Raw genomic sequence first — 21,603 nt, 5'->3', positions numbered from 1 at the left:
GCATCAGGGAGAGGCAACACGAGGGAATGAAGCCTGGCTCACCACCCCTGGGAGTGGGGCACAGCACAAATGTAGGCAGTAACACCAGAATGCAAACCAGAAATAAGATGTCTTTTATGCCTTTTCCAATTACAAACCTCTAAAATGTCCTGCTTAGGCCTAAAATAGCTACTGATTTTATCTTACTGCTTTCAAAAGAAATGCAGACTCAGAATGACAACATTTCCTTTTTGTGAAACATATGACTTGTGCAGTCCCAACTGCTGTCAGGTGCCTGTACAGACCCACACATACATATACACACAAATACATATTTGCACACAGTTGATACCCGGTACTGTGAGAGAGATCAGAAGGGAGAAGGGTGCTAGCTGCTTCCAAGTATGAGTTAATGTTTGTGTGCAGGCAACTGGGGAATTTAATCGTCCAAAACATAAGTAGTTAAAAATATTTAGGGTCTACTTTCTGAATGCCCAAATACTTTTGGAAGTCTGGATTACAGTCTCTCAGAAGCCCATCTGAGAGAAAACTAATGCTATGTACTCACTGTACCTACGCTGTACAATGCAGGACCCTGTAGAGATCAATCTAGCATTGCCTGAGTTACTTATGGAAATGGAAGCAATAAGTTATACTACCACATCTATATGACAGTATCTCATAAGCCTTGCTGAGCGCCAATTTTCCTGGACAAGATGCTGTACTTTGGCAGTTAAGCCACTATAAGGACTTATGCCCATGTGTCCACACTGCCCTGCACCTTTCCAGCAGTACCAGTTCATTCAGAGATCTCTCCAGGCCTCAGCCACCACTGCTAAGTATTGCAGGGAATGCCAAACTTGCCTAAGTTATGGACGTGCTAGGGAAAATTAGAAATAAAAGAAGAGACATTTGGTCAGTAACCTTGCCTCTAATATTTTTACATTGAAAAGAATATTTAGATTTTGTGTATCTAAGCATAAACATGTTTTCTAAACCAAAATTCTACTATGGATAGTTCTGAAAGACTTCCAGCATTTAATAATCTTTGACATCTTTCTGTATGTGATTTGTAAATAGTGATTACACTGCTATTTAGCAGCACTTAAATGTTGAAAAAATAGTGTTAAAATGCTTATTAGAAAACTTCCAACTTAAATATATGCCCTCATTATTATGATCTCATGGTAAAGTCAGCATTTTTTATGAGACTTCTCAATACAATGACATTTATTTTAAGGCAAAGATCATATTGCTCCTGTGGTGTGCATGTTAGATGGTAGGAAACATGATAGAAAGGTCATGGCAACAGCAGTTTGATGAAAAATGAATAATTTGATTATTTTCATGGTGTGGATCAATAATGCTCTGCATCTACTGAAGCACGCTGCCTGGAGGCACTCAGATAATCAATGGCATAAAACAGAGGCTGCCTTTACCCAGGCTTGCAGCCTCTCTGATCTTTCTTGGGAGGACCCTTGACGCCTCTAATTTATGTCAACTGCATATCAAAGAAATTCCAAAGAGCCTGGGTCATAAAGAGTATTTTAGTGGTAACCATTTGAAGTCTACTTACATATGTTCCTTATGTAACTGTGTTTAAGTACTTCCCCTCCAACGCCTGGGAATTCCTAGAAAGGAATAAATGCTGCCTGGTACTAGCATAACAGTCAGTACCTTAGAAAAGGAAGGCTGGTTAGAAGAGGCAAATGTTCTAACCCTCTCTTCACTGCAAGCTGACAACAGTCCAAAGACAAGAATTTCAGTCAACGGGGAATGTAAACAAGCCCTTCACCACCCAAGAATTCTCTTTAATGATGTGCCGGACATTGACATTTTTAATTTAATAGAGCAGACACTGGAAAAAATTCATTCTGTATGATATTGGGGAGATACAGTTGAAGACCTAATTTTATTCAGTAATTTCTCTGTTCATTTGCAATGGAAAAAGGGAGCTGGCATCTCCTAGCTGCCAAAAACTCTTAAGTCAAGGACACATACTTCATTTTGTCTGTGAAGCTATTTTTCCCATCAAGGCTTTGCAAGCAAGAAAATAATTGCCAGTGGCAGTCCCACTACTACAGTGTCTGCTGTAACAGCATTTACTCATTTCTTAACAAGTTTTAGCTACCATACTTTGAATACTTGTCTACATGCACACATGCAAGTGTGCACGCACACAAACATACATGTATACACTCACACACACTTGCAGGCACAGTCAACATTGCTTTTCTATGTTCCTTGAAGTTTTCTCAAAAAATATTTCTTTTTTCCTTTTAGCACTTGACTTGTATAGTACAAAAGATAGTGTATAATCCTTTGTAAAGAACTAGGAGAGTATTAACCAGCAGTTAGAGGAATACAGACTGTACTACATACAGTTTAACTGATGAGGTAGTAAAACTTGTTTTCAGCATCAAGATCGTAGATTTTCTATAGCAGCTGAAGATAGGCTAAAATTATTGCTTATTAGATCCTTGTTGATTGTTCAACATTAGCTAAATCCACAAAATAAATATATGTGTAAAATTGATCAGGTGATTCAGAGTCAGATCTAATTCCCAAGGTCAAGTAACTCTTTGGACATTCTCTAAGTACATAATTTTAGTACAATCCATCAGAGACTCACATGCTCTTTTTGTCTGCTAGCTCTTATAAAACACTAATGTTTAGGAGATTAAGCGGAGTCAGCTTTAACAGTCTCTTCCAAAGTGTTCAACCTCTACTCAAACAGTAAACTGTCTAAGACTGGGTTTGCAAAATGCTATTTCTAACTTTACAGCTGAACTGGAAATTATTATTCCTTGCAGGCTGAAACACTGAGTTTGTAACTGTCCTTTTGTAAAAGGATTCTGGGGCAGGAGTTAACAGGGCTTACTGACAGGGCTTTAAACTAGATATGAGGGGAGACGGGGAGATAACTGGGCCTGTTAGGAATAAGCTCAAGGGAAGCATGCCAAGGCTTGAAGGATGGTGGACTGGTGAGGCGTCTCCCTCTGGCATTTCATTTGAGGGAAGGGATAGATGTTTAGAAATCATGGAAGCTCTTGAGAAGGGTCTGGTAGGGAACGGGGCCCACACTCACAAAAAGGTGTTGGATTCATTAGCTCATCTCAAGTGCATCTACACCAATGCACGCAGTATGAGCAACAAACAGGGGGAGCTTGAAGCCATGATGCAGCACGAGAACTATGACATAGTAGCTATCACAGAAACGTGGTGGGATGCTTCACATGACTGGAGTGCTGCAACCGATGGCTACAAGCTCTTCAGGAGGGATAGACAGGGAAGGAGAGGTGGTGGAGTGGCCCTGTATGTTAGAGAATGCTATGAGAGCTCAGAAATCAAGTATAGTGATAATGGGGTTGAGTGTTTGGATTAGGTTAGGGGCCAATAAAGCAGATCTTGCTGTGGGAGTCTGCTATAGACCTCCCAACCAAAGCAGTGAGGTGGATGAAGCTTTCTATAAACAGTTGGGGGAAATCTCGCGGTCACTTGCCGTTGTTCTTGTGGGGGACTTTAACCTCCTGGGTATCTGCTGGGAGCACAACACAGCAGAGAGGGAACAATCCAGGAGGTTCCTGGAATGTGTGGAGGATAACTTCCTCACACAGCTGGTGAGTGAGCCGACCAGGGACGGTGCCCTCCTGGACCTCCTTCTTGTGAACAGGGAAGAGCTTGTGGGGGAAGTAAAGGTTGGAGGCCGTCTAGGGTGCAGTGATCATGAGATGATTGAGCTTTCGATCCTTGGAGAAACAAAGAGAGGGGTTAGTAAAACTGCCACCTTAGACTTCTGGAGGGCAAAGTCTGACCTGTTCAAAAGACTGATTGACAAAATCCCTTGGGAGGCTGCCCTGCAGGATATGGGAGTCCAGGAAGGCTGGACATACTTCAAGAGAGAAGTCTTAAAGGCACAGGAGCAGGCTGTTCCCACGTGCCAAAAAACAAGCAGGTGGGGAAGGAGACCAGCCTGGCTAAACAGGGACCTTTGGCTGGATCTCAAGAACAAAAGGAGAATCTATGACCTTTGGAAGAGGGGGCAGGTCTCTCTTGAAGACTATAAAGATGTAGTGAAGCTATGCAGGGAGAACATTAGGAGAGCCAAAGTGCAGCTAGAGCTCAACCTGGCTACAGCTGTTAAAGATAATAAAAAATGTTTTTATAAATTCATTAACAGCAAAAGGAGGATTAGGGAAAATCTCCCTCCTTTATTGGATGCAGAGGGAAACATGGTAACCAAGGATGAGGAAAAGGCTGAGGTGCTCAGCGCCTACTTTGCCTCAGTCTTTAGCAGCGGAACTGGCTGTTCCCTGGACACCCAGCCTCATGAGCTGGGAGATGGGGAGGGGAAGCAGACTGAGGTCAGCACAGTTGAAGAGGAGGTGGTCAGAGACCTGCTACACCACTTGGATGCCCACAAGTCTGTGGGACCAGATGGGTTACACCCAATGGTGCTGAAAGGGAGCACGAGAACTCCCAGATAACCAGATGGGTTACACCCAAGGAAGTTGGCAGATGTGCTCGCCAAGCCGCTTTCCATGATTTACCAGCAGTCCTGGCTAACTGGGGAGGTCCCATTGGACTGGAGGGTGGCAAATGTGACACCCATCTACAAGAAAGGCAGAAAGGATGATCCAGGAAACTATAGACCTGTCAGTCTGACCTCGGTGCCAGAGAAGCTCATGGACCAGGTCATCTCGAGTGCCATTAAAAGTCATATAATGGACAACCAGATGATCAGGCCTAGTCAGCATGGGTTTATGAAAGGCAGGTCCTGCCTGACAAACCTGATCTCCTTCTATGACAGGGCGACCTCCTTACTGGATGAGTACCTTGTTTACCTTGACTTTAGTAAGGCCTTTGACACTGTTTCCCACAGCATTCTCCTGGCAAAACTGGCTGCCCGAGGCTTGGATGGGCACACGCTTTGCTGGGTAAAAAACTGGCTGGATGGCCGGGCCCAAAGAGTTGTGGTGAACGGAGTTAAATCCAGTTGGTGGCCGGTCATGACTGGTGTCCCCCAGGGCTCGGTTTTGGGGCCACTCCTGTTTAACATCTTTACTGATGATCTCAACGAGGGGATCGAGTGCACCCTCAGTAAGTTTGCAGATGACACCAAGTTGGGTGGGAGTGTTGATCTGCTTGAGGGTAGGGAGGCTCTGCAGAGAGACCTGAACAGGCTGGAGCGATGGGCTAAGGCCAACTGTAGGAGTTTCAATAAGGCCAAATGCCGGGTGCTGCACTTGGGCCACAACAACCCCCAGCAGTGCTACAGACTTGGGGAGGAGTGGCTGGAGAACTGCCAGTCAGAGAGGGACCTGGGGGTGTTGACTGACAGCCGGCTGAACATGAGCCAGCAGTGTGCCCAGGTGGCCAAGAAGGCCAATGGCATCCTGGCTTGTATCAGAAATAGCGTGGCCAGCAGGGACAGGGAAGGGACCTTACCCCTGGACTCGGCACTGGTGAGGCCGCACCTCGATGACTGTGTTCAGTTTTGGGCCCCTCACTACAAAAAGGACACTGAATTACTTGAGCGTGTCCAGAGAAGGGCACCGAAGCTAGTGAAGGGTCTGGAGCACATGTCGTACGAGGAGCGGCTGAGGGAACTGGGGTTGTTTAGTCTGGAGAAGAGGAGGCTGAGGGGAGACCTCATCGTCCTCTACAACTACCTGAAAGGAGGTTGCAGAGAGCTGGGGATGAGTCTCTTTAACCAAGTAATAAGCAATAGGACAAGAGGTAATGGCCTCAAGTTGCGCCAAGGAAGGTTTAGACTGGGTATTAGGAAACATTTCTTTACAGAATGGGTAGTTAGGTGTTGGAATGGGCTGCCCAGGGAGGTGGTGGAGTCCCCATCCCTGGAGGTGTTTAAGAGTAGGGTCGACATAGCGCTGAGGGACATGGTGTAGTTGGGAATGGTCAGTGTTAGGTTAATGGTTGGACTGGATGATCTTCAAGGTCTTTTCCAATCTAGACGATTCTGTGATTCTGTGTCTTCTGTAAAGCACTGCAAGGGATGTAATGTAATGGTTTTGAGCATGAAGTTTCTTAGATGAGAAACCTGCATTTCCACAGGCTGTATCCAATCACAAATTTGCAGCCTAAGAGACATGCTTATGATGGGCATCACAAGCTGGACATTTTGTTCATGATGGCTGGAAAAGAAACAATCCCTGCAAATATATTTGAAGATTTGAGATCACAGATTCTGAACCTTCAATGACTTTTAGTTATTTCTGCTTTGTTCCCAAGCTTCTTGATCTCTATTCTCTCAACAGAGACATGATTCCTGCAGGCTATATACAGGGTGTGGTGGAGCTGGACTGCTTAATCCTCTTTTATTCTAATGGTAAAGTGCTAAAACATATAGACATTATTAATATATTCCAAGTAAGAAAGCTATATAATAAGAAATTCAGTAATTTTTTCTATTTTTAGCATTATGGTTTTATCCAAATCCTTGTCCTTGTGTTTTTGAAACCCTTATATATGAGCAAGAATAAGAGACATATAGAAAATTACCCTGGAAGTAACACTGGAGTATTTTAGGGTTTTTTTTGTTTCTTTTTTTCTTTCTTTTTAAAAAAAAAGTAGTCTGTCATAGTAATGACATGACATACCAATCACTTATAGCCAAAAATACTCAAACCTCGCGGAGGGCATATCTTAAATAAAACTTTTGTGAGCATCTCAGGCTGTGGGTGTAGCCTGTGGGTGTATTTTGAAAATCCATGTCTGCAAAAATTTATAATGGTCTTTTTCGTTCTCTAGATACTTTTTTAGCTAAAGATGTGAACACAGTACACTGAAAGAGTAACCAGAGTAGTGAATACCAAACCTGTTTGCACAGAAAAACATAAATCTTCCTGTCTCTCTCCTTCACTCACACATACCACATGAACACTCATTCTCACACGGACTCAGAAACAGGCACCAGTTCACGCAAATGCTCCTTACCTGATCACATCTCATCAGCCCTAAATACCTAAGAGACTTGCTGCTTTGTGCAATTTGGGTGGCTCCATTGTCTGTGATTTCTTTGCACCATCCAACATCCACTGTCTCTATTGTCATGCTGTATCGTCCAATGGCTATCAGAGCTGTAAAGATATTAAAGGTATGAACTATAAAGCTCATGCAGATGGTAAGCTCAGTTCTACATACACACTAAATGATGTTGAAATTAAATTCTGAGAAGCAGTTGTCACGTACCTTGTAAAAGATCTTTAATTTCAGCATTTTTGACTATGAAATAAGCTGTCTTTTCAAATTAAGACCACACACATATGTAGACACACATAAACACCTAGATAAACAGATCTTCCTATATATTTTTCTATCAGTCAAGATAAATAAACTAGTTAGCAGAGATACTCTATACAAATTCTTTTATTTTTTTTGTAAGAATCAAGGATCAAATAATTGAAATTGAGATAACTGTAGAATAAAAATAATTCTAACTCACTCTTCAGAGAAAATAACTGATTTTATACTATTAACACTTTTTGTTCTGCAAAATAATATTGCAAAGGCAGCACAGAGAATAACAGGACATTTTCTGTGTCAGTAAAACAAATGGTTTTAGAAAACCCTGCAAGTATCTTATGTCATACATTTTATAACTATATTCTAAAATTGCATTTGTTTCCCATTGTTCATACTGATGATATAATAACAACAGTATGTCTTGCTTTCATGTTTTCTTCTTGAACACTATTCCAATAAAAAAATAAAAAAAATTAAAAAGGCCAGGAGGAATTAAATCAAAAACTTGAACCTTGATAAAAGGAAAGAGAATCTGAAGTTCTGAAAGGACTGAAAAATGGTAGGTAGGAGAAACCACGAGGCATCAGAACAGGCTGGGAAGGCTCTGTCATGACATGGCTAGTCTGGAATGACAGAAAGGATACAAATCTCTAGAACCCTGGTCACCACAGACTAGAACACTTTTCAGGAAATACCAGCTCAGAAACTGCTAAGTCAAGTTGGGATCTATTAACAGAAATGAGCAACACCCTTCAGCAGCTAAAATCTCAGCTTAAGAAAAAAGTCCAACATATCTGGTGTAGAAGTCAGCCATCTGCAGGTAGCAAAAGGGTAGCATGTTTACACTTTTTAACTCTAGCTATAATGCAGTTGCTGAAAAGGAAGATGAATGAGTGACTTAGTCCAAATAATGCAAGCATCTTTAAAGGGATGATTGTTCAGCAGCTGTGGGCCAGTTCTGTTTATGCTACAGAACCTATTGTCAAAAAAACCCAAAGAGGAGTTATGAAGAGCTGGTAGCTCTTCATATGCCAGATGTCAGTCTTAGCTAATCAGGGTGTAACTGAGATCTAGAAGCAGAGAGAAAGAACTCACCTGACCTCACAGTGGTTCTGCAAAGATCTGTACTGATGCTAGACAGCAGTAAGGACAATTTGGTAATTTATGAATATTTAGGTGGACTTGATTTGCAAACAAAATCAGCCAAAAGAGGCCAAATACGTGAAGGGGCAGTGGTACATAATTCTTTTCTTGCGGTTCACGAAAAAGGGCAGTGATAACTGAATTTTGTAGCTGACATAATGAACTTACGATACAATCATCTATGTAGTTTCATTATGGTTTCATTGATTTTTGTAGTACAATACCAGCTTCCTGTTTTCATCCCAGTACATCCCTAGAAAACAAGTCCTAACTTTGCAAATACGTAACTATAGTATAGCAGAACATAAACTTTGTACTTTTTTTACAGAGTCCTTTTAAAATACCACTTTAATAAAAATTATAGAAAGTCAGGAACTTTTTGCACATATTATGCAATAACGAAAGCTATAGCAATTATAGATTATTGTGACTCCACATAAAATGTTATAGACTTCAAGCAGTGCAGGAATACTGAAAGCCTGCCATTACAGTAGAATATTGTCAGTTAAACAAAATTTCAAATACTGTTTCTATTTGAATATTTTTGATAGTTTTTGTGAAGTTACAATCATATTGTGTCAATTTCAATGCTTCATGTAAAACTGATAATGAGAAGAAAATCAACAAAGAATACTTTTATGAGAGTGACATAAAAGGTCATCAGATCACATGTTAAAGGAAATTAGAGATATAATTTCTGGGAGTTCCCTCACAAGACTTAGATTAGAGAGGAAGTAGGGGATGGTGCTGTTTCAAGACCAAAAAAGGGTATTATACTGTGTGCAGAATGTCCAAGATTAAAATATAACCTGAGCATCATTAGTCCAAGAGGCTGCTCTGAATGTGGCAAAAAGATGGCTTAAAAGCATGAAATTTCATGAAGGCATCTTCACATGCATATATTAAACAAATTGGAAGAATGAAACATTCTCTGTCTTACTCATATACACTATTTCATAACAGAATATTCATAGAAAACCAATGTATAATAAAACATAATTTAAAACATGTTAATTCATTATTTGATACATTACTCTTTGTATTTTGGCGTTCTGGAGAGTAAAGCATTTAATTTCTACAGTAGGACCTTATTAAATCTCAGTTAAGTTTTATGGATTTTTTATACAAAAATAAAAATATTTTTACATTTTACATAATGGAAAAATGACTTAATAATTATTGAAATAATTACAAAATAATTATCAAATAACAGATCATGAAGCCTCTTCGCAGAACTGCCTTTCACTGCTTGTCTTCTGAACACTTATACTTTAACCAGCCAATTGTTATTGGGTCATTTCCCTGAAGCATTAAAAGGGATGAAAAAGATCATCCCTATGATTTGGGAAGCATAAGTTTCCATAAATCAAAGTGTATATGTATGATTTTTGGACTACATTGTCATTACTATATTCTGTCAATTATCAGGAAAACCAGAACACAACTTTAATGATACCATGAGACAACCACCATGCTTTTTGGTACAAGCAACAATACTTAAAAGAACAACACAAAACGGAATAAAAACCCCTCAGGATGTTACGTATCAATATGATACATAAAAAATGGAATGGAAAGAAAAAAATTCCAACCGTGACATTTGGGGAGCAGGGCTTTCTAAGTGAACATAATTTGCAGTGTAGAAGTTCCAGACAACTGTTAATCTGTTGTCTTCCACTGTGGTCCACATTTATGTATATGCAAATAACTGAATGAATTTTCATGTTTTAATCAATCTGTGTGTCTAACCTGTGCATCAGGTATGTCTTAGGCTAACCATGGCTGGGTATACTATAGATTAGGGACTGCTGAATGGATAGCATTTTTGTCTGCCTGGCCTTTCCCTTGCAGCATTCCTCATCACTGTCTCAACCCTAATCATTCCTACAGAGCCCCTACTGTCATATGCACATATTTGATTCTCTGTTCAGCAGTATTAAATAGCTGGGCATTCTCTAATACATACGAATAATTGACAACGTTTTTCTAATTTAATTACAAATGACACTAGAAATCAATTACTGCATTACAGATGGCTGAAGACATACAATATTCTGTCATATGCTAGTAGAAAATAACATATTTATTTTGTAGTTTGCAACTCTTTGTCCTCAGATTAGCAGACATCTTTTGGGAAAGTCAAGTATTTTGACAAGCATGTACACTTGTCAAAACACTCTATGTTACACTGTAGTCATATATTGCAACAGTTCATCTATCAAACATATAGAGGGTATGCCATTTTAAAACACCAGTGACTGTATTTTCAGAAAATGTGGGCAACTGCACCCCAAGAACACTCTTGGTCAGAGAAAAGATACACTATTCTGTTTCTATCAGCAACCAACAGTGGGAGATAAAGAAAGGTTATGAGAACAGGTGAAAATGTAACAGTATTTTCCCAGAACACTTTCCTCACATGAGAAAAATTGTGGTCAGGGACTTTCTGAGCTTGGGTTTATGCCTCTGTACTTCTGTAAATTCATCTAATCAGTCTTGTAATCCACAAAATCTTTTAGGTTTCACAACATCCTGTGGCAAGGAGTCCCTCAGTTCAACTACGCTCTCTTTTGAAAACCACCTTCCCTTGTTTGTTTTGAACCTGCTCTAAAACTTGATCCAGGGCTTCCCCTTTTATGATGCTTAGTTCCTTTGCAAATGCTTTCTAGAAATCCCAACAGACTGTATCAACTTAATCCTTTCCTGACTTCTTCAGGATTGTGAAGAACAACCTCTCTTAACAAAAGCTGTATCAAGTCTTCCTGGATATGTCATATTTATTCATGTGTTCACTAATTGTATTCCATATTATTACTAATTTGCCTTATACAGATATCAGGTTTACCAGTTAATATTTTTTGGATCTTCCCTGATACTTTTTTTTTTTTTTAATACCTCTGTCAAGCAATCCCATGGCGGTCAAGCAGGTTTAAGTGAAGGATTACACAGTGTAGTTAGGAGCTCAGCTATTTCATCCTTGAGTTCTTTTGGAAGTCTTGAGTACACATAGTTCTTCTACTTGTATGAGCAAAATACTTTCTTTAAGGCACAAGTTTCAGCTAAGAAAATGTCTGCATTGCTCAACAGCTTTTCTTCCTCTTTGCATTTGCCCAAAATAATTGGAATACATTGCTATTCTCGAAAAGTCTGTCAGTAATTTAACAAGGAAACATACAGTAAAAGCCTTAGAAACTAAGTTTGGATTCTGTGACTTAAGAACTTGTGGCACAATCAGCAGTAAAGAACAGTCACAGGTGTGTTTCAATGCTAATGACAACCGGACTTGAAAACATAGTGAGTGACTGAACTGAACACGATACATTGGAAGTAAGTAGAGCTGGGTACACAAAAATCCACCGTGTAGTTTAAAGATGTTGTCTTTGACATATGAACCTCTCTGTATGTGAATAGTTAATGATTCATCTAATTCTTTTACTTTTTTTTTTGTACTCCCATTTATTTTGGCAAAAGCCAGATTTCATATTTCTTCTTCCAGTGCTGGGATGGTGGAATGGAAACCAGCTGATGTACAGCTCCTACATAGCAGAAGATAAAGTGTAATGTCTCTAACTGGAATTGGAAAATCAGCCTCGAGCTGTATTAAGCAAAAACATTTTCCAGTTGTAATGGTATTTTGTTGTAGCTGAGAAGGTGAAAGGACATCAGCAGGACCAGGTTTGTAGGCAGAGGTAGCATCTTTTAGACGATGAACTGGAATAGTTGGAGAAATAAGACAAGCTTTGTCCTTAGTGGAGCATCATTAGAAACAAATAGTAACCTAATTTTTTTTTTTTTTTCAAACTGATTAAGTTAAACTGGCATAGCAAAGTGAATCTGCTACTACAGGCAGAAATAACTGCCTTAGTCTGAGAGGAAAGGTCTCCATTTAACTATCTGTAAACTCTGAAACCAATGGTTGCAGTGCAAATGTTGTCATGCTTAAACTATTTCTGGACATGATCTAGGCAGGCACTGAGCTCTTGCATCTAACAAATTTGGGTGGAGATGAGACTGCTGTATTTACTTTGTAAGATTATTTTGGTAAACTATAGCTGGCAGTGTATCATCTTGAAGCTTTCCTCCTTGATTTTGTCTATATACTAAAAAAAATCAGAAACAGGTATCGACTAAGATGTTAAATAAACCAGTAATCTAACATTTATAATTTAGTCATGAACATTCCCAAGTTTAAGGTCACTACAACAGAAGAAATAACATATATATCTTTGGTATGAACAACTGCTATATGGCCCACTCTTAATTAAATTTTAATGTATTTTTAAATCTGGAAACAAATATTCCAAGTTTTGCATAATTTTACCAAATAATATTGTTTGGAAATATGGTGTATTAAGCAGAATTGCATCCAATTAAACATATTTTTATTGAGATGCACCTACTACACAATAGAGTACTTCCTTAATCAATAAATCCTAGTTCAATTTTGTTGAAAATACACCTCTGTGAGGTTAACTGTGTTGCTGTTTTTCTCCTGTCATCACCTAACATACTGCATATGTAAAATGCACTGCATTTGGTCAGCTGTCAGTAAGGACTGGATAGAAATGTTTTTAAAAATTGATTGTGATTGTCATCACCCTGACACCAGGGCATTACACACATATATGTATTCATGCAAAAAACATTCTAGCATTTATTAAGCTCTTTTTTCATTAATGTCAAAAGCATTTAAATGTGCAAGAATTAGAATTTAAAATTTCCAACCTCTCTAAGGGTTTTCCACAGAGTAGAAATCAGTCAACCAAGTATTACCAAGTAACAGTCTTCTTATGGAACTTTCCATTATCATTTATTTATTACATAGCCAAAAGCTATTAAGGGGGCTTTGATAGCCATCTACTAGCTCCTGATGAACCTAAGGTACAAAAAACCTAGGAGGAAGTTTATGACAGTTAAAATTGCAATAAGTAGATGTAATAAAAATAAAATTAGCAAAGAAAACTATACATTTAGATGTTAGAAAATGGTGTAACAGTTCAGCTTAGTGGGCTGTAAAATATTCTCCTTCTTCTGGTGGAGTTATGCAGTTACTCTCATCTGCTTGAGTTATTTAAAATACCAATGGACGAAACTCTGGAAAGGCTACAAAGAGAATCTTGTACAAGGCAGACAGAACAAGCCAATTTAAATAATCTTTTCTAGCTTTCATTTACATGATTCTACTGAATTAGAAAGAAAGAGAAAGATGTAAATGATGCACATAAACATTTGAGTGCACTGAAGCTTTACCAGTCACAAATTAGTCTGATATTCCATTTCTAGTGATTTGTGGAGAACATTTATAAACTAACCTGCAATTTGACACAAACACTTGTCAATTGTAAAATACAGTTGAGTATTTAGACAATATACTGACAACTAATTTTAATATATTATTACATTTACAAATTAGAACATTAACTTAGATATGTTAATAATATCCTCTACAGTATACAACAGATTTAAGTACTGAGTATTTGGTTAATATAAATATTGCTTATACATAGAAAAGGCTCTTCTTTACAAGTGCAAACCTATAAAAACTTCTCAGAAAATTTTTCAGTGACTTCAGTTTTTTTGCCTGAATTTGGGCAACAGATTTTAATTCTTTAGAGCAAATCTTGATGCCATAAGCAAAAGCTTGGTAATTTTGCCCACTTGATACTAACAGATAGGATTTGTTTCTACCTCCTGCATCGATGAGGTTGATGGTTACCTGCCATGCAAATAACATGAGGTCTTGCAATTTAGCTAATCTGTTATGTGCAGAGACAGAGTACGTGCCTAATCCCAATTACATGTGTCAAGAGATGTTTTGTTGCTGTAACTACAGACAGTGGTTGAAGAAATCACTGCTTGAGTTCTCTGCTACTTCGTTTATCCAGCAGAGTAATCATAGATCACAATTCATGTTGCCTCTGCCTTAAATGAAAAACATTTGTATAAATTTCACTGAATGATACAACTTTTTATAAAATTCATCTACTCCTGTTTCAAATTTGATGACTAAATGTTTGTTCATCATGTAGTGATATAAATTATGCATCAAGCACTGTAGTTCATCTGCTACTAAATAAAGGATACAATGGATGTATCACTCCAAAACTTCAGTTTGTGCTGGTTTCCCAATCAAAAGTCTAATTGTGCTTGGGGTTTTGCACATCCAGCTGACAGGTAGTATGACATGCATTTTTTTCTTTTATAATCCTTTTTCCCATGGTATGGCAGTGATTCAAAATGGAGATTGGTCAGTGGTTTTTTTAATATTTTACACTAATGGTATTTTAATATTTATAGTAAGTGCTTGCAGAACACAGTAACTGGAAAGGTACGTAAGTAGGTAAAGACTTAAGCTACTGTAAATCCTAAAGAAGGTTAGAAAGCCCAACCTAAAAAAATTTCCTGATGGAATGCTGTATCATCTCTTTGCATGGCAAGCCTGCATTTTAACATACTTGGTGTATTTTTTTTTTTTCTGTTTCTTCACCTGCCTCAGGCTGCTTGAGGTCCCCTGTGATAATTTTATTGTTATACCTTCGTGCATATGTGGCTATGGGCATTTCTTGAGAAAGAAGTATGGGACTGCAATAAAATGCAGAAAGATATAGGGGCATGACCACACTGGGAAACCAATCTAATAAGATGGCTCAAGGAAATGAAAAGGACACAATCTGTATCCCTTGAGCAAACCTGTTTTCTCCAAGAGTTTAGGAAATCTGGTTAAATCCCTTCTCTCTAGATGAATATTTTGACCTTTATTTGGAAGTACGGTGCAAACCACTCAAGTAGTGATATTATTGTAATTTTGACTAAAAAGCTGTTTGAAAGAGAACACGTACATTTTAAAACAATATATTTCTGGTTTCCCTTTTGAAAATAAAATATCATTACTTAAAGTATTGGTTACATAGAGAAATCTAAAGAAATTCTCTGGAGGCAAGAAAAGTCCTAAGGAACTGAAAAGACCTAATGCCTGTGAGAGGAAAGATGGCAGAGACTGCTTTTATGCAGGAAAAGTACTTTATTTTATAATTTTTTATATAAAATACATTTAATACAGGTAAATATTTTTTTTTTTCTGTAAAAGACACAGAAATAATTGGTATATAGTTACCCAGCTATGGTCTGGTTGTAGTATATGTTTACCATTAAGTTGGTCCAGCATACACTGCTGTACTCAATACCAACTTTATTAGCTGGTACATAGAAAAAGGGCAACTGAACTTTTATCCTACAGCTCAAATCCCATGAAACATGGGCCAACTGAGGGCTATGATTTCCCATGTAGAATTAATCTTTATTTTTTGTAAAGTAAATTGCTTTACTTTTTTATCTTGCATATTTGGCCAGACTAAAACCATAAACAAAACAGTACATTTGTACAGGGATTATTAAAAAAACTACCCGTTGTCCTATAATGCAAGCAAAACTCTGCCATAAACTAGAAATGAAATTGAAAAAAACAGGAAAGAAAGATCTTTCAAAATCATCTTTAACATAACAAGTGTTAAACAGCTGCTTCCCCAGAAGTCCACACTAAGAACATGGCTAAGCTATGGACAAAATCATACAAAATAGTTTGCTGTATTTTATACAGGGCTCTTAAGAAGGAATTTCAACACGGACAACAATGAATTAATGCTAAATACACCCGTCTTCTAAACAAACTCTATCAGTGTAGAAGAAAGGCTCCATGACATTTCAGCCATTTCAACAACATCTTTTACTCAACAGCAAAAAACAAACCAAAAAAAGAAAACCTCAAAATCTTCAGTATGAGGATGTAAAAAGATACTAGTACTGGAAACTGAAAGGCATACAGCACATATAGTTCTGTCCTGGCTGTAGACATCTCATAAAAATATTAAAAAATACCCATTTCAGAGATGGACTGTGAAAGTGGCAGTAGCCGTTGATTTTAACCCCATGGTTTTAAGACAAAACAGCCCCTGTGTACCAAGCTGGTAAAAACAGCTCTATTTTCACTTGTCTGAGGACACTGAAATATAACTTGCTTTCTTAGCATTATTTTGCATAGGAGTATTTTCCATCATTGCACAGACACAGTCTGATTGCAAATGGAAGACAGTAAGCCTGACTTCAATCCCCAAGAAAATTATGGAGCCAATTTTCCTGAAAGCGACATCTGAAGGACACATCAGCCAGCACAGATCTGCAATGTGAACCTGATTGCCTTTCTGTGATGAGATTACTGACTCAGTGGACAAGGGATATGTAAATAAATATTTCTTTTTTTTTCATCAGGAGAGTACTGAGAAGAAGTGCTATAGACTCTTAAAGATGACTGTTTCCTTTTCCAGTCCAAAGATAGAAACATTTTTGTGTCAGGGTAACAAAGACACCAAAAATTACCCAAACCCCTTAAAACAGGAATAAGAGATATGCAAGAAAACTGAAATACAATATTTTCAAAACAGATAATGTGTTTTGAGCTTATTTGAACAAAATGTACCTAACCTATGAAAGCTGTTACTCCAAGATGTTATTGCATGCAGGAGCTTAGTAGCATTCAGAGATGACAGTCAGTAGTGATGACAGTGAAAACCCAGATGTAGACAGCGTTAAAAATAAAGGCTGTAACCCTGAATGATGTGAGGTACATGCAACATATTAACCCAGAGAGGTAGGAAAGAAATAATCTTTTTTGAAATCTGGCATCATCTGGAGAACTAGTGTATGCACTGCTTTATGTGAATGCTTTGAAAAAGATGGATCTTGGCGCATTTCAGGGTCTATAGAGACAGTCACAGGATGCAGAATATCACACACAGACTAGATGTAAAGTTCACTTAATGTTTTGCTGGAACAACTTGAGATAATAAACTGGCAGAAGCTAGAAAACTCACTTTATATCACTTACTAAATACATAGTTATTAATATACAATTATAAGTTATTAGCTAATATGTATATATTTGTACATATATAATTTATATATATAAAATTAATAATATTACAGTCACTTATTAACTATCTCTTATTATTCCAAACTTCTGGTGAATGAGTTGGGTTTGGCAAGTCCAAATTTCACAGAAGAAATAAAAAGCAGGATGTTAAGATGCTGATTGTCAAAAAAGCAGAATTTTAGTTAGTTCTTAGTCACATGGGATTGTAAGAGAGTGGGTAGAGACAGAAGATGTTTTCACAGTGAGGGAATTTAACTGTTTAGCTTGTTCAATTATGGGATCAGCCAAGATAAGAGAGCGCCTCTCTGGAGAAAGACAGGAAGCAATACTAAATTATGTGGGAACATACCCTTTTGCAAATTTAGCTTTGTCCTTCTTGCCTAATGACTCTAGCTACTGTATTCTTCTGATTAATAAATACTGACTTTGAAAAGACTGCTCAATGGTCTGCAAACACTTGCCAAGACAAAGGATGACAATCTCTGACACAGGTCTATACTCATTCTGCCACAGAGGGAAAATGTTGAAAATAGAGGTCCTAAGCTGAAGAACGATAGAATTGTGCATTTTGCCCTTTCAAAGAGGAGGACTCATCAATTTATCAACTTGAAAGACTACACATCAAAAAGAATAGAGACTGGAGGAAGGAGAACATCTAATAAATGCATGGCAGCATGTTACTTCTGTCATGCACTAAAGAATTTTATACTCCTTGGTGGTGAGAAAATAACAGTGACTACTTAAACCATGATTCAGTATAACCACTCTTCAGTTTCTATGAACTTAGCAGGAAATACAACACAACAGATACATTTTTAGTACATAAAACTGAATCAAACGGAGACAAAGGAGACAAATACCTGCTAGAATATACAAACTGCTTACAAAAATAAAATTTTAGGTTTACAATCTAAAAATGGAAGAAAATGGTTATTGAAAGTTTTGGATTTAATTATAAAACTCCTGGTGTATAACTCTTCAGTACTCAGTAAGAGGGTATATATTTGACTGTTCACCAAAACACGCAAAAAGTAAGAGGCAATAAAACCAAATCTACCATACAGCATGAGCTGTTACACCAGACAAGACTGTTTAGGAACTTCAACAAACATATGTGGTCAGTATTTTTAACTCACACAGACAGACCTAATGCCTTTTTAAGATACAGATATTTACAGTTCTCTACTTTAGGCGTACAGGTTATTTTTCATGAAGAACTGCATAATTATTTTTCTAACTCAGCCATTTCATATTCACTCTCTTGCTCAGTCTTCTTGCAAAATGGTGAGCAAAGACTAGGAAACTGAGATTCATGCAGTAGGGTTAGAATTGCTGCATAATTCTGTAAAGTTGTATGCTTAGGAACTTGGAATACGGGCTTGACAGAACAGCACTAAACAGAATGAAAAAATTTCTGTGGACTTCAAGATACTATAGATTATGTTATAAAAAGGGAGCTAGCTGCGTGAAAGGGCTAGGCAGGAGAGAAGGTGAGTGATCATGTGAAATATAGCACATTTTGAAAGCAGAGAAGAGCAGAGAAGAGAATGAAATTTTAAAAGTGAAACAAGAAAAAATTCCTACACATACATACATAGACTTATCTGCACAGACCACATAAATCCATGCATATATGAAAACATAGTTTATTAACGTCTTTATTAAAACTATTCACAGCTCTGGAATATCATTCTCTGACACATTCTGTTTCCTCTATAACTACCTCTGGGCTTTTTTCTTTTTCCATTTTTTTCTAAAAAAAGTACGATGGCATCAAACATTGTATTTTGCTTGTCACATGCACAACTGTAATGTGCAGTGAACTGCTAAAAATGTAAACAAACAAACCACTTCAGTGCCAAGTTTCAATATATTCCATAAACCACCACACATCCCGATTGTCCAGTTTATCTCCAAAAGACCTGTGCATTTAATAGTGGTTCAAAGGCTACTGCCCATAGTCTCAAGGACAACAGTTTGAAAGCTGCTATTTCAAAAAGAGGAGATTCAACAAGTCCATAAAGAGAACGAAGAAATTACTCAGCTTTAGATGGTGGTAGGAAAGTCAGAATTAGTCTAAAACATATTGAAGAAATGCTTAGGCTTATATTAGAAAAGCAATTTGGAAAATAGCAGCAATAATAGAAATTACCTAGTGACGTGACAGAGATACTATTATGACATTTCCACAGCATTAAAAAAAGAAGTCTGAAATACAGCATTCAGACAAAATAATTCATGTGCACCAGCACTGATCTTTCACCTGTTTCTTATTTTTCAGATGCTTTAATTTTATTTTGAATATCTATCTTATTTAGTGGGAGAAAAGCAACTTCATACATTAGTTCTGCCTTCTTTCATCCACAACAGATTTTTATCTACGGAACTAACATTAATATGGCTACCATATTTAGAAAGTTTCTCTAGAGACCTTGAGCTGGTGAGACCGCATTTCAAATACTGTGTTCAGTTTTGGGCTCCTCACTACAAGAAAGACAATGAGGTGCTGGAGTGCATCCAAAGAAGAGCAATAACGCTGGTGAAGGGTCTGGAGAGCAAGTCTTATGAGAAGCAGCTGATGGACTGGTGTTGTTCAGCCTGGAGAAAAGGAAGGTGAAAGGAGACCTTATCACTCTACAGCTACCTGAAAGGAGGTTGTAGCGAGGTGGAGGAGGTCTCTTCTCCCAAATAACAAGTGATAGGACAAGAGGAAATGGACTCAAGTCATGCCAGGGGAGGTTTAGATTGGATATTAGGAAAAATTTCTTCACAGAAGGGGTGTCAAGCACTGGAACAGGCTGCCCATGGAAGTGGTTGTGTCACCATCCCTGGAGGTATTTAAAAGACATGTAAACGTGGTGCTTTAGGGACATGGTTTAGTGGTGGACTTGGCAGTGTTAGGTTTATGGTTGGACTCAATGATCCTAAGGGTCTTTTCCAAGCTAAATGATTCTAGGATTCAAAAGCATTTGGACAGCTATAGCTATGGGACAACATAGTTCTTCCCAAACTGAATCTGACCACCAGTGGTATTTTTTTTGAAGGCAGTCATCAGCCAGTATGATTGCAGAGGAGTAATACATACAGTGCAAGTATAGTAGGAACAATGTTGTTTGGGGAAAAACAAGTAAGACAGTAGAGGGTACGAAGCTAGGATGTGGAAGGATGATACAGACAGCGATAGTATCTATTTTACAACCTTAAGCTTGTGCAGACATCTTATCTAATTATTCCTGAGTACATTTGTACACAAGTGTTCAAGACTGCTCTGGGAATACCATTTGTTGTTAAAGACTTTGCAATGATCAGCAGAAGTACAAGCACTGCATATTGTCCAGGAAAGCTGTATCTCCACAAACAAAGGAGACTGGACATCCATGGAAGAAGATGCAAAGGGAGTTCATGTAACTAATTCAAGGTCCAGATTTACCTTCCAGATGTGCAGCAATATATAATAGAATCAGGTGTATATTTGCCAAAGTATATTTCAAACCATTGTTAAGATGCAACCCTACATCATTTTAAAATTAAAAATAAGATTGAATTACATGCTTTTCTACATAATCTATATGTATTTCTTTTATTTTGATGAACCCTGGAATTGAAATAATATTTTTCTTAAAACTGCTGAGTTAAAGTATATTACTGAAAGTATCTTTTAGATCTTTAAAGATACCCAAATAAAATCTGATGCAGTGGCTGACAAGAGTGCTCTGACTGTTTTCTATTGTGCTGATTGTTGCTTAGGTCTCAAATCACAGCATGAAGTTACATACTGCATGTGCTGCAACAAATCAGGAATGAACAGACTGTCAGCCTGAATTTTGCCTTTTGCTGTTTTTCTCAGCATGTATCACTCCACAGTTCAACATAAATTAACTTAAACACAGGATTTAATTTCTGTTAACAAACATTTAAGATGTTCCAATGCAGATATTGTTCTGCTTTGGAAAACACAATCAGAGAAAAGTGATGTAACTTGCCGTTAATTTCATTATGACTAATGAAACTGAGAGTGTTCATATAAAACAATACAACTGGATGCTGAGAGTGAGTACAACTGACAGGGAGAAATTAAGATAATGTTAAAAGGTTCCATACTGTGAATCTTCACAAGCAAGCTTGAAAAATAGTGAAGAAACTACTTTCAGGGAACTCATTTTGAAGATGCCCCCTGTTAAATATCCAAAATGTGTTGTGAATATTCTAGTACAACAGCTAGAGCTGAGTTTCCATGAAAAAAAAGAATTTATCTGTAATTTCTTAACGAATATTTCAGTGTAGTCATC

At 37.7% G+C, this 21,603-nt stretch overlaps 1 protein-coding gene across 3 annotated transcripts in view; it reads right to left on the bottom strand.

Annotated features, from left to right (window-relative positions):
• Positions 1–21,603, bottom strand: part of FBXL17 (F-box and leucine rich repeat protein 17) — a 315,193-nt gene that overhangs the window by 11,877 nt on the left and 281,713 nt on the right. The window contains exons 8-9 of one of the 3 annotated variants that reach the window (XM_074855754.1): positions 6,937–7,079; positions 1,556–1,610 (exon numbers count right to left, since the gene is read on the bottom strand). The exons of 1 other annotated variant lie outside the window; for it this stretch is intronic. In XM_074855754.1, the coding sequence (XP_074711855.1) occupies positions 1,556–1,610; positions 6,937–7,079 (198 nt within the window). The remainder of the gene's footprint in view (positions 1–1,555; positions 1,611–6,936; positions 7,080–21,603) is intronic. One more of the 3 variants, XM_074855753.1, reaches the window with a different exon arrangement.

This window comes from Strix uralensis, chromosome Z, assembly GCF_047716275.1.
Source record: "Strix uralensis isolate ZFMK-TIS-50842 chromosome Z, bStrUra1, whole genome shotgun sequence".
NCBI classification, from domain to species: Eukaryota; Metazoa; Chordata; class Aves; order Strigiformes; family Strigidae; genus Strix; species Strix uralensis.
The sequence above is the reverse complement of the archived record's forward strand: the minus strand, read 5'-3'. Positions and strand labels throughout refer to the sequence as shown.